Source organism: Daktulosphaira vitifoliae, unplaced genomic scaffold, assembly GCF_025091365.1.
Source record: "Daktulosphaira vitifoliae isolate Bord-2020 unplaced genomic scaffold, ASM2509136v1 Scaffold_1, whole genome shotgun sequence".
NCBI classification, from domain to species: domain Eukaryota; kingdom Metazoa; phylum Arthropoda; class Insecta; order Hemiptera; family Phylloxeridae; genus Daktulosphaira; species Daktulosphaira vitifoliae.
Genome location: NW_026099572.1, coordinates 85,859,616 through 85,874,850, shown reverse-complemented (window position 1 = coordinate 85,874,850; position 15,235 = coordinate 85,859,616). Strand labels below are relative to the sequence as shown.

General features: G+C 31.3%; 1 protein-coding gene across 1 annotated transcript; it reads left to right on the top strand.

Annotated features, from left to right (window-relative positions):
- On the top strand, nt 1-12,428 carry LOC126896039 (E3 ubiquitin-protein ligase RNF8-like). Its single transcript, XM_050668469.1, has 9 exons — nt 1-99; nt 284-394; nt 488-651; nt 8,074-8,140; nt 8,750-8,866; nt 9,074-9,143; nt 9,937-10,034; nt 11,725-11,923; nt 11,978-12,428. The coding sequence occupies exons 1-9, from the start codon at nt 1-3 to the stop codon at nt 12,055-12,057; spliced, it is 1,005 nt and encodes a 334-aa protein (XP_050524426.1). The 3' UTR covers nt 12,058-12,428.
- Nucleotides 12,429-15,235: the final 2,807 nt, after the last annotated feature.

The window sequence follows — 15,235 nt, the reverse complement described above, 5'->3', positions numbered from 1 at the left end:
ATGAGCATAAAAAGAAGTAACAGTTATTCTGACGTAACTGGTAATGCAACATTACAGTGCTTGGCTAGTGGCATTAACTATCCTATTGGAGAGACTGAGGTAGATTTTTTCTTTAGGAAATAAACTCAATTTAAGTGTTAAGATGAACTTATTAAAAATACATATATTTTTATGTGAAAATAATATCTATATTAACTTTAAGCCATCTTAACTTTGTTTTATATTTTACAATATACTTTATTTTTCTTTAAAATGTTTAAATTTATATATTATAACTCTTCAGTTTGTTATTGGACGTTCTCTTGCCTGTTCACTTGTAATTGAAGAAAAATCTATTTCAAGACAACATTGTTTTATAAATAAATCAAATGGTCTATATTTTATTTCTCACAATGTAAGACTTAAAATTTTTATTGCATGTTTATATTAATTTAGCTATCAAAGAAAATAATTAATTCTAAGTTGATCAACAATATCTGTACTACAGGGAACAGGTAATAAAACTTATGTAAATTGTGTGCAAATTTCTATTGACCAAAATGATTTTCAAGTTTTAAATCATGGAGATGTTATTTCCTTTGCAAATGGGAGTGGAAATATTAAATATCTGTACAGATTTGTTTTACAAACATGTACAAATAAAAAATTGAAGTAAGATTATTCTTAAGACATCATGTGTGTAAGTAATTTGTAGAATATGGATAAACAATACACTAATATAATCAAATATATTATTCATTTTATTAAACGCCATCAAATAAATTGATTAATATAAACACTATGTCTAAATCAAAAATATCTGAAAAATATTATTTTAATTCATTTTTTTAATATATGTCAGTTATTTTTATTATAAACTTTCTAATCGCTTAATATGATAATTACAAAGAGTATGAACAATATTTGTTTATAAAATATTAAATATAGATTTTACATTGACACGGCACCGCCCGTCGCTCAAGGCTGGCGCTCACCCGTGTCTCTAGCGATATTAGCCGTCCAGCTATTAATATGACAATCGGTTGTCTCCCCGCCCTTGACACCGAGATAAGGTCGCCGCCGCCCAATATGGATAACTGATATTGCGTTCTGTTTCGGTTTCGACGTTGACCTTAACTGGTTTGCCTTTTTCTTGTGTGCCGTTTGTGTTTCATTGTTTTTCCGTGTTTTTTTTTTACTTGGATTGCGGCGAGTGTGCTCATTACCGATATTACCGACGACAGAAGGGTAGTTACCCATTGTTACATACGTATAACATTGTTCGAATTAAGCAAAATATCTAATATTATAAGAATCAACTATTGTCTTCCGACGTTGTTTCTTTGTTTTTACTGTTGTGCTTGTGTAAATATATATACACATAGACATAAATATATAATATATATATATATACTTTGAGTGCCATACCATTTGGATACGCGTTAACTGGCTCCCCGAAGAGGAATCTCAACCGGCCGAGAGAAGTTAAGGTAAGAGGCTTTGAGCCGATTCAGTTTTATTTCTAATTATATTAGATTTTAGTTTTAACGGTGAAGTCTCCCTTACAAATTTGATAGTTCATATAGTTATTTGAACGGATTTCACTGGTGACACCAGTGAATTTTTACCTGGGTTATTCACAGTTACATGTTAGTTGGATTAGATTGTTAGCCTGGTCTCTGGGAAAATTTTCTTTTATAAAAATATAGTTAGAGCAGTTTATCTAATATAATCCGCCGTAAGTATTGTCGTTTAAGGCCCGTTTCACACTAGTGCGTATATTCTTGTACGCGCAGCGATTTTTTTTTTTGTTTCACACTATACCGTGTTTTTGCTATTTATTTTCAAAATGAATGTCCAATAAATAAGATGTATGTTGGTTTTTGCGGCCTACAGGCACATTTTAAAAAAGAATACTACAAAAATAAAAAAAAATAGGCGATTTTGGGTTCACCCGATGCTGGTTCAAAGACCTCTTAATGGCGCTTTTGCAATCTTTTTTTCTGAATTAAGAGACCACGAAGAGAAATGTTTTAATTATTTCAGAATGTCGTTAAAATCTTTTGATGAACTATTTTCAAAGTTAGAAAAGGGGCTAACCATAAATAGTAACTTTCGCGTACCTATTTCTCCGACAGAAAGGCTTTGCATAATATTAAGGTAAGTAATAAATATTACTTAAAATAAATTATTTAAGGAGCTAATTTTATAATAACTACATAATAATTATCAATAAAATTACGGGAATTGATGTTTTTTCTATAGGAAAATATTAATGGTTTAATAAAAGTAATTTTTTTTACTTAAAAAAAATTAATTAAATTGACAATTCACATTTTGAAATGTTTATTATTAAAACACTATATTAGGTGGGTAAAATCTAACAGTATTTGTAATTACTCAGAAATCATACTAACGTTTTTTGAATAAATACTGACGTAATATTTTAATTAGCTCGTATTTATAGATACTTAGCATCGAGTAATTCATTCACAGACCTTCATTACTCCTATAGAATGGGAATATCTACTATTAGTAAAATAGTAGAAGATGTATGCAGCGAATTATGGCGACTTAAATCTTAAATTATGCCTTTGCCGGATCAGCAAAAATGTAAAGAAATTGCTTTGGGTTTTGAAAGCGATGCTATCTTTGTAAATTGCATTGGCGCGTTGGACGGAAAGCATATTTGCTTATTTAAACTAATCCAGATTGGATCAGATTTTTTAATTACAAACATTACTATTCAATAGTTCTTATGGCTATTTGTGATACAAATTATTGTTTTACTTTTATTGATGTGGGAGCTCAAGGAAAGTGTTGTGATTCAATAGTTTTTAAAAAAACAAAATTTTACAAAAAACTAGAAGATAAAGAACTTTTTGTGCCACCACCGAAACCCTTACCCGGCCAATGAAATCCATTACCATTTGTAATAGTTGCTGATGAAGCTTTTGGTGTATCTCAAAGCATACTTAGACCATATGCACGAAGCAATTTGAATTACAATAAAAAAGTATTCAATTATCTCTTGTCTCGAGCAAGAAGATATATAGAATCAACTTTTGGAATACTTTCTAACAAATGGGGAATTTTCCATAGATCGATGAACACAAGTGTAGAACTTTCTATAAAAATTGTTAAAGCTTGTTGTATATTGCATAATTTTGTCAGGAATAGAGATGGATTTAGATTTGAAGACACATTAAGTATTAATGGTTTTGAAAGTCTTAATGACTCAATTGATGTTTATAATAGATCAGGTAATATATTAAGGGACCAGTTTGCCAATTACTTTATAAGCGAAGCTGGTAAAGTAGAATGGCAAGATAGAATGATTCATTAAGTCAATAAAAGTAATGTGCTCAATAAGTTTATGTTAAATGTCTTCATAGTACTACTAGTAATGGTCTTTGATTTTTATTCTTTTGGTAAAAAGTTTTTGCCACAAGAATTATTTTTACTAAAAAATAACATTTTTTTATAATTAACATTTATTAAAATTGTTCTTAGTATAAACATACAAATAAAAATTTTTAAAAGTAATATTTTATACATTTTTATGCTATTGAACTGGTCCCTGGCACTTTTTCACCTTTGCTGTACTTTGTCCACTGAACCATGATAATGGTAATTTTAAAATATATATATTTATTATTCATAAACAAAAAAAAACCCACACAGTTGGGACTCCACATAGTTGAAATAAGTATACAGGATGTTCAGTAAGTCAGGAAACGGGTTTCTATTGTTCTCATTGTTACAAACAATGAGAACAATAGACTTACTGAACACCCTGTAGATTATATCTGACAGTAATTAAAATCACTATCATCAAAGTCGTATCGATGCATATCTGTAGATTGAGTTTAATTTTTAGAAGGAATTGTTGGGTTATACCAAAAACAACATTGACCCTAATTCCTTAATAATATCATGATGACTAGTTTTATGATTTATAAGTATAATACATGAATAAATAAATATTATAGAAATTAAAATAGTATGAAATTGATATTGAATATTTTGTATTGTAAATTAATAGGGTGATTAGATAAGGTGTCGGGACAATTTTTTTAAATTTAATTTGTAGTTTGTAGGGTAAAGCTTTAATTTAACATATGTTTGAAGTTCGGAGTGTTTCCAGAACATTTTCAAAAGTAAGGTTGAAAAAGTTATCTTTTAATACAAAATTGCTATTTTGAATCCCTCCCTGTGGGCAGGTATAGGGTCCAAAAATATACTTAATAAAAAGAAAATATCTAAATGGTTTTTATTCGTCCATTTTTAAAAAAGTTGATAATTTTCAGTATAAAGTAACGTTCCGGAACACTCTTAAAAACAAATGGTAATAATATTAAATGAAAAAGAATGATATATTCCAATTATTCTCCCATTTTATGTCCTCTAACCTTATGTGTTAAGATAATCGTTTGTTGTTGCCTACCTGTATGTGCACACATAATTTTATTTTATTGGAAACATTTTAATGGGATGAGCAACCGCCCGCCCCCATAGGGGACAATGCCTGTGTACAATATACATTCATAAATACTCACTTGCATCTTTTTGATCGTTGCTGTTCATAGCATCGAACCCCATTACAACACATTGCGCTACTTCTCTAAAGGTTGCTGCTTTAGTATCCCTGTCCTTATACCTTTCATCCCTTGAATTCCACAAATTTGGTCTTAACTGAACCTCATTTATCAAAATTTCAGTGTCTATAATGAGAGTCATTTTTCGCGAACTTGCTAGGGGTAGAAGTCATGACAAAATGACAAAAAAATACAAGACGTGTAGATCGTACGCGTCAGTGTGAACATGTTCATTTATATCAATGTTTGGTCAGCGCGCGTATCATACGCGCTTGTGTGAAACGGGCCTAAAAGTGTTGGTTACAATTTGTTATAAAGACCTTATTGATATGGACAAGAAGTGAATTTCCGGCCGATAGTTACAGTCTTTTGGTAGATGAAAATAGTATATTTTCGTCTGACCTTGTCAAAGCGCCCGATTCCCAGGTAACCGTTATTATTATTGTTCACTCGCTGTCATATCATATACGGCGGCCCCGTACCATCTTATTGCGGTACTTAATTATAACAAAAGCAATAATAATAACGCTTGTTTTCTACTGCAGTAGCAAATTTGACCGTAAACGGAGATATTGTTTATCTCCGCTATTAACGTAGCATACATTTGATTATTAAGATTGTAAATAAACAAAATATTCACGGTCAATATGTCGGGGAAATCATTAGCACAAATGTGAATTGCGCTGAATTACGTCACGAATGCGCTTTCAGACAGCTACCATCTTACGCGACGAAACCCAACATGCTAATTATGCTAGAGGAAAACATACGTAGCGAAGGGAGGAATCCAGCTACCGAAATTTTACCGCCCCGTACGCCGGTCGATAGCGAAATTCCGGTCCGCGAACCAGAAGTGAGAGTTTTAGACAACTCCACGGACCGTGTCAGCGAACTATCTGCGGCCCGGCGTAGCACCTTTACCAGAGGAACATCTGGTGAACCTCGCGCTACGCACAATAGAAGACGACGAATCTGATGTCGAACGACCGGGGGAAATTACACGCGCAAGCGGTCAACTAGGCGCACCGTTCGTCGAGGACGTATATGTTGCCCGCTCGATAGCGCACGCGGCAGAACAAGTCTGGGCGATCCGACAGAACGTTGGCGACATTTCGAATAACGCGTGGATCGAGGCACGTATGACTGAACTAGAAAGGTCGCTGTCGCGTATGTCAATGGAACAGCGACAGATTTCATACATGTTGGAGCGAATCAGTCAAAATATGTTGCCGTCCCCACATGTTGCTGCACAACCGACTTCGTCAAGCTAACGTAGAGCGAAATGATAGTCGACGAACGTACGCGCATCGCGTTACATTCGGTCCATCGGGAGCGACGGACCCGACGCGACACGAGCGCCTCGCGGACATCGAAGCGCAAGAAGCCCGCAACATGAGACGGTCGTACGGACATGCGTCGCTATCACGGATNGCCCGCAACATGAGACGGTCGTACGGACAAGCGTCGCTATCACGGATGTGTATTACGGGTTGGCAAGACGAACATTATCCGCGCACTCATACATATGAGAACGAGCCGACCGATTTTTCGTTTACGCGGCAACCACGGGAGGGGCAATTCAACACAATCGACGGTCGTCAGTCTTTCAATGATTTGTCGCCTACCCGCAGCTCGCGGTCTGTGTTGGTACCTTACCACGACCTACGCACCGTGCGCGCCTGCTTACCTGAATATTAAGGGAGAAACGAAGAGGACCCACGGGAGTTTCTAGACAGAGCGGAGGATCTACTCTGTCAGGGCGGTATACACCCAACCGCGTGGGTGAACATCGTCGTCCCGTTTTTGAACGACAGGGCAGGTGATTGGTGACGAACGATTAAATTAAACAATATGCCATGGGCGGAATTTAGGCCCGAATTACTCGAGGAGTTCGACTATATCAATATCAGGACTGCGCTCGAGACGGACTTAAAAACGACGCGACAGGGCCCCCGNGACGAACGATTAAATTAAACAATATGCCATGGGCGGAATTTAGGTCCGAATTACTCGAGGAGTTCGACTATATCAATATCAGGACTGCGCTCGAGACGGACTTAAAAACGACGCGACAGGGCCCCCGACAAACGTTAACCGAGTTTATTATTCATAAATAACGTTTGGCAGCCGCGCGAGTACGTTGTGGTTTACCGGAGCAACAACTTGTGCGACAGTTAACGGAGCTTTTACGGGACGATTACAGCGCTATGATACGGTTAATGCATCCAGCGTCTTTCGCCGATCTACATGAGATAGCGAATGACGTAGATAAAACCGCGGCTCCTCGGTACGCTCCGACAGCGTCCCGACAGCTAGCCGATCTGCCTCCGCGGCATACCGCGCAACCAGCGGCCCGACAGCGAGCGGGTTATGCAAACGCGGACGCACCGCCTACCCCGTGCCGATATTGCGGCGAGCGACACTGGCACTGCCAGTGCCCAAACAGACCGTCGGTATCGGGAAACGGCAATCGGTTAGGAGGGAATTAGTCCGCCCCTCCAGCCTACAACAGAACCAAACAGGGCGCAGCAACTACTACACAGCAACAAGCACCACAGCTAGACCGGCCCTCATGGAAGTCGATTTCGCCGAGGACGATTTAGGACGCGCCGTGGACGGGTTCCTTGTAGACTCTCCTTCTCCTCCCCGTTTCCATCGTGAAACCCCTCGTCCCGAGTAATCGGTCGAGGAGTTTCCTTCTTTTTTTTTTCTCCCCCTTCGGTCCTGAAGTCATCCGTAAGTTACGGATGACCGGACCGAATAGTCCATTCCCTCTTGCCAACGAGACTGAAGGTTTCAGTCTAATACGGTAAGTGTTGAACGCAATATCAATGACCACACACACAAGGAACACGGCGGTAAGTCAACAATTGTTTATTACTTATAACTACTGTGTATGATGCGACAATTTGTCTACAAATATCGTTTCCGACGTTGACCTTAACTGGTTTGCCTCTTTCTTGTGTGCTGTTTGTGTTTCATTGTTTTTCCGTGTTTTTTTTTTACTTGGATTGCGGCGGTGTGCTCATTACCGATATTACCGACGACAGAAGGGTAGTTACCCATTGTTACATACGTATAAAACTATTCGAATTAAGGAAAATATCTAATATTATAAGAATCAACTATTGTCTTCCGATGTTGTTTCTTTGTTTTTACTGTTGTGCTTGTGTAAATATATATACACATAGACATAAATATATAATATATATACCTTGAGTTCCGTACCATTTGGATACGCGTTAACATTTAATGAATAATATTGTTAAAAAATGAAAAAAATGATTCCTTTTAAAATTTCAACTTTTAAACTAGGCTTTGCTCATAAAAAATATTTAAAAAAACTTGCATTCATGGTAAAATACTTTTTTACAAAATTCAGAATTATGCTTAAAATATTTCATTCATATATACCCTATTCTATTAAAATTACTCTGCTTTTTGTGTTTAATTTTTATAAAGTTAGATGTTTAAATCAATTGCATTTATTTTTCAGACGAAATAATGAAGTAAATGGTGAAGAACATGAATCTAGTAAAAGTCAATCTTATGTTGACAATATTGTAAGTTTTAATTCTGTGGATGATCTTTTTTTTACAATTAATTTCTTTAAATGAATACAAAAATTATATATTTATTTTTAATTTTTACTGATGATACGACCCTATTTCGGTACATATCTCATATGCCTGTTAACAGTAACCCAACATTTTAATTAGTACATATCCCATTAAAAAAAACTTATTAAAGTATAATGGAATCAAATAATAAAGTTTATTAATAATAAAATAAAATAATAATAATAATAATCTATGGATTCAAGATATGTTAGAATGTCCATCAAGGAGGTGACAATGTGCTATAAACATCATGAGAATTATAATTTATTAAATCACAATTAAATAATAATAATAAGTTCAAATAATATTAATTAGATGTTAAACATTCATATGGTAGGTCTCAACTGCTTGTTGCACTACATTTTCACAAACAGTTTTCTGTAAGAATGTGTATATTAACATTGTCAGCGGGTCCCTGTATATCTATCTGTAATAAGCATGAATGCTGACCAAGCTGTTAAATGTTATTGACTGAACCAAGATTTGTGCACAAAATGTGACCGTATCACTTATTTAAATCCAATTTTTTAATTATTGGCTGATTTATTTTAGCTGAAAAGTGAAAAAGCATCAATGAAGCGTTTTCTAAATGCTAAATTAGATAAATTTAATGAAATAATTAATCAAGCATCAAAAAAAGTTAAAAAATTGAAAGAAACAGTTCTAAAAGTAAATATATTTTAAGTAAAAATAACTTAACCGCTGGTTAATACATATTGTATTATTTTCACACAATAATAATTTTTTTTATTAACATTTACTATAATTAAAAAAATATATATATAGAATGTATTAGTTTTTAAATTAGTTCTAAAATCATGTTTTATTAACCTATATTTTTGTATTAAATCATATTAAAAAAATGTTTTTCCGCAGCATAAACTCGCTAACAATGAATTAACAAAAAAGAATTTAGATTACCAAAATACTTTAAAAATACAACAAGGTAATTATATAAGTATATATATTGTTATTAACTTACTTTATTTAATTTTACACCTGTTTAAGCTAAGTCGCATGATATTCTTAGTATATAACATGAAATATACTGTGTCTTAATCTGGACTTATTTACCTGTATAAAATATATAAGTGAATAACCTATGAACTCCATTTATTTATTTTTTGGATGGAGTTCACGTAATGGGGTATAAATTAATTTTGGGCTTATATATTACTATTGTATTAAATTGAACATTAGAAACATTGGTAACAATATCATGTCCATATGGCCATTGATTATTAACTAATTATCAAAAGCAGTTACATATAAACAAAAATTTTTGTTTATAAAACATTACATTTTTTTATATTATAACAATAATAATTCAAATCTCTAAGAAAAATATAATTTATAATGCAATGTCATGTGTGGTCTTAAATGACTTTTATAAATATTTCAGAAATATCTTAATCACGTTTTAAAAATAAATAAATCTTATTCCTTTTATTAAATATTTTGATAAGAAAAAATATTAATTAAAAAATAAAACACCTATGGATTTAAGACATTTTTGAAAAAATTAATTTATCTTATTTTTCCTAAACTTTCAATTGTATTAAGGCTAATGTTAAATTACATTAAAAAGAGGTATTTATCAAATTATTATCATTTGTTATTCTATTTTCTTGATAAAATTTTTAAGTTAAACTTTGTTAAGTCATTTAATAGCTTCAACATACTTTAATTATTATCTTTTTTTTGAGAAGTTGATTTTTTTGTTTGAATTTTTTTTCTAGATCAAATATCAAAAATTGAAAAAACAATCAAAGAAAAAGTTTATAGTGTTCTAGAAAGTGATTTTCAATGTTCAATTTGTAATGAATTAATGGTTAAGGTATTATTTTTACATTTAAATACATTAATAGTGTGAATATAACACGTCATCATGTTAAAAGTTCTTAGCAAATTTATTATGTTACTTTGGTTAAAAAATGCATTATAGAATACTTTTTAATCAATTTTAAGATTGTTAAATATTATAAAGTGATAGTAGAGATCTGAAAACTTTTTGAACTTTCTAATCCTAGAATTGTAAATAAAATTTCTGAAAAGTAAAGCTAAAATATTTTAACTAAAAAAATTATTTCTGATGAAAATTTCTTTTTTATTAGTTGAAAAAGTAAATAAATGTGTTTAAAAATCAATTATAAAATTCATATAGTAAAATTTAATAAAGCAATTTAAAATGCTTTTCTTTAGGTAAAAGTACATATTTTTATTTTGAACTAACAATTAATATGATTGCTAAACATATGAAGACACAAATTTTCAATTTAAAATAAAATTTGCTTAATCTTCTAAGATAAAAAACGATTTTACAATTACTTCATTTACTTACATTTACATTACTTTACCATGATGTGTCACATTTTAAAGTAAATTTGTTTGTTTGTGAAAATAAAATGCAATTTAAGTAAAATGAAAAATATTACTATGTCATTGTCTATATATTATTATTTTATAATTTAGTAACATTTTTTATCCAAAATTTAAAAAAGTTTTTAAATTTTGTTTTTGATAAATTAGTCTCTAAGAGACTGAACAAAAAATCACATACTTCATAATTATACCAACATAATTATTTTATTTTAGAACTTGGGTTTGAAGTTTAAATAAAACATATTCTATCTCAAAATTGTAGTAATACAAAAATAAGCAAAAATGTTGTTTGGGGTATTTTATTTGACTAATGTTGGATATTTGGGGATTTGGTCAATTCAGGAGCAACGAGGTTCTATGGGGGTTGTAGAGTCCGAGGGTTTAGAATAGTAAAGACAAGTAGATATAAAAAGATTTGTATTAAGTTCCTCTCATAGAGGTATTAAAAATGACCTAACTGGTAAGTACCTGAAATAATACACTGAGACAACGAAAAGGTGGTGGCCATCTCACGAATACCATGTAATGTACTTAATATCGCTTTAAAATGTACCGACGACAACAGGGGTCGCTGCTAGTTTGATCAAAATAAATCAGTTAGAAGAATTCTGAATTCCTTATTGAATTCAGATCTTCAAAAAGAAGAGAGAACTGAAGGTCTCTTAGAAAATCAGCGCCTTTTTATATTATTTTTAATTACCCCCATCATGGGTTGTTGCCGCCAGCGCTTTTAGTGATTTTCAGTTTATTGTATAAAATTTGAACATAAAATGATAATTATTTTAAGATAAGATGCATAGTATACAATAATCAATTATGTAATAGCTAGTGTACAAATGTGTATATGTTATGACAGATAAATTAATTATTTGTTTGTATACAATTGGTGTTAAATATTGAATATAATTATATTATTAATTAAATATTAAATATTGATAAATGTAAGATGCATAATGCAGAGCATTGTGCATATTACGACAAAATGTTAGTTCAAAAAAACTTGAATTTTACGCATCCATAAATTAGATTAAAAAAATGATTTTGCATATCTCATTATCATAGGAAAATAAATAAAATTTAGTCATAAATTGTGAAAATGAATATTTTATATAAAATTTAATATGTAAATTTGTTTTTTTTTTTAGGCGTGTACAATTAATTGCAGCCATACATTTTGTGAAATTTGTTTAAATACTTGGTTGAGAGAAAGTAATTTGTGTCCTCTTTGTCGAACTTCAGTTCAAACTAAAACTCTATGTCTATCTATGGATAACTATATTACTAATATTTGTAATCTTCTTGGGAACGCAATAAAAGAACACCGGGAAAAAGTACAACAAGAAAGTAAGTATATTTGAACATTTATTAACTTATATTTATTGTTATAACTATTTTTAGAATTGACAGTTAATGTCCCACGAGTACCACAAATGGCTTGGAGAGGTCGTAGAAGAAGAGGTATACGTCGAAATACATAACCTGCACATGTTCAATGAGAAATAATGCAAAGTTATGTTTTGATAAATACCTGAATTTTTTCTAATGTAATACATTTTAAACGTTCCAAAAGAAAAATTACTATTTACTCTTTTATATTTATAGAAAAATGAACAAAATATAATTAAATAATTATAATTATTCATGTGAATTTTGTAAATAATTTTATTTTGTTTTTGTACAACTTAGTTTAATTAAACTCATACTACATTTGTAATATTTAAACTAAGATTAAATTAATAATAATTTAACTTATTGTTAAAAATACAATATTTTCTATAAATTATCTCACCTATTGTATTTTAAATTTTAATTAAAAGATATTTGATACCAAGCAAAATGATAGGTACTTTTTTAACAACTATGAGCACAATAACATATTATTTAATGTTTTTAACACAAATATAAATAAGCATAAGTATTTTAATTATGTTTTACATGAACTCTATTAAATATTAGAAAAAAACTTTGGGAGCTAGAGCTATTGGTTGGTACATAAGAATTTTGTTCGCCATCCGGTTCCTACTAAAGCGGTAGCCCATATGACTAATAATAAAAAATAACAATACATTTCAATGATAGATTTCTAACCACAAAAAAAAGAATGATTACCATTCATCTAATTAATATATTTTTTTCTGTATGATATGATTTTCAAATGTATAAATTCATATTTAAATTCAATCGGACGTCCGCAAAATACAAATGTAATGACATTGAACAATAAAATAATTTTACATACAATGAGAAGATATACTTCAACCAAGTCAATCTACGGATTCGACGATTCGACGCTCAGGTGGAGCAACGAGCTTCAAAAGTTGGCATTAAATCATGGAGCAAAAAAATATATTCCTAAAATTAATTTTATTTTTGTCCATCAGATATATAAAAAGTAATTTACATGATATTAACATAGGTATTTACTAGCAAAAGATAGTGGGGTCGGGAGCAAGTGTTAACGGAAAAAAGTTCGACGGCTGCAGGTCCGCGGGCGGCAGAGAAGCCAGGATCCTTGTCGCCACTCCGGAGACAGTGCGATAGGCGCACACGGTCCGGATGGCTCCAACGGGTACTTCAACCTACAGAATTGTTTGCGTAGATAAAAAAACAATAATATACAATAAATTTATTATTATTATTATTATGCGTAAAACGTTCACCAAATCGTTTCCACTGGCACCAACACCGCCAGCGACGACATTTCCTCCGAACGGTCCAGCATCGCCATCATCAATGTCCACCACGCGAACAATTTCAATCTACACGGTGCCAACTTCTATTGTTACAATTCAGGATAACTCGGCTACGGAACCTGACGTGTTGTGTACGCGATACTTACAACGTATACATACATATATACGCGTTGTAAGAAATATTTGAAACAGTGAACGAATTAATACCGTCTCACATTCCGTAACCGTTACTACGATTCTTAATGAAATTAATTATGAAAATGTATTACGTCGGCCTCATTATGTTGCTCCGTGACATTGACCTTAAAGGGTAAAGCAAGATCATCGAAGACAATTGTAGCGATTACTGTTAACTATTATGATTATTACTTACTACAGACGGTACGGCGTTCCGGTTGAGCACCCTGCGCACAGTACTGCTACCAACAAACGGTAGACAATCAAATCCATTAGACTGAACGAGACGTCGAATCGAAAACAATTAATTAACGTGTACATACTTATGTAAACTGACACCGTCGCTTCGATGCAAATCTTTAGATAGTGTTTAATTTTAAAAAAATGGTGGATTATTCCAAAAGCTACATGATCTGCTAGTTCTTTATTAATATCCTAATTAAGATAAAGTATGTCGAATGAAAAAGGGATTATTAAAAAATATTATAAAGTTAAAAATGTAAAAAATAAAATCGAGAATTTTCACACAACAATAGCATTTGATAGCCATTTTCACCGTGAAGACAAAATGAAGTCCGAAATTTTTTTTTTGCATAATAAAGAACATTACAATAGCTATAATTTAAGGTATATATAAAATTATCAGACTTTCCAGAACATTTTCAAAAGTTAAGTTGAAAAAGTTAATTTTTTGTAAAAAAAGTTACAATTTTAAATCCCCCCCTGTAGGTAGGTAAAAAGTCATATTTATAAAAAAAATATACCATAGGATAGGTAAAGGCATCATGCATCTATATAAAAAAGAATTATATTGATATGTTCATTTTTGAAAATTTTAAAAATTTCGAAAATAAGCAATTATTAAATTTGTAATTTTTTTGGAGGTTTCCCCCATTTACGGAAAACGAGGGAATTTTTTTCAATTTTTGAGGGTAATGTCTTCGACTAGATACGATTTGTGATCTTTTGACGTATCATTGAAAGAAATCGGTTTGTTGAGAACTGAGAAAAAGTGGTAACAGACACAAAAAAAAAAAAAACCCAGCACAGTGGAGTCGTGGCATAGTGGGGACGTTGCATAGTTAGGTCCAGTATAGATTTAATCTGACAGTGATTAAAATCACTATCATAAGAAACGCTTCGATGCAAATCAGTAGATAGTGTTTAGTTCTAAGAAATTGGTGGATAATTACAAAAGCTGCATCATCTGCTAGTTCCTTATTAATACCCTGATTAAGATAAAGAATGTCGAATGAAAAAGGGATTATTAAAAAATATTTATCTAATAAAAAAATTGTGTTGATTCATACATTTTTCAATGAGTTGTAGCATTATAAAGTTAAAAATGTAACCAACCCAACACAACATCAACTCCTATTTCCATAATTATATCCAGATTAGTAATTCGTTTAATTATCTATTATATAATTTTTATAATTAATTATTTTCAAATTATTTTCAATTTTTAATATATTAAAAGTAATCATTTTGAACCAACTTTTTTTTGTCCTTTAAAGTGAAAGTTTTAAAAAAAAAAAATATGAATTTATTACCATAACTTTTAACTCAACTTGCAAGTTTGAAATAGATATCATTAAATAGAAAAAAATGAAATTGGTTGAGTATTTCAAAAACAACAATAACACTTATTCCCTTAATTTTACCCCGATTTATAATTATAATATATGAATACATAATAATTACAGTAATTAAATTGAGTATGAAAGTGGTATTCAATAATATAATATTGTAATTTTTACGGAGATATTATAAAAATAAAAAGGAG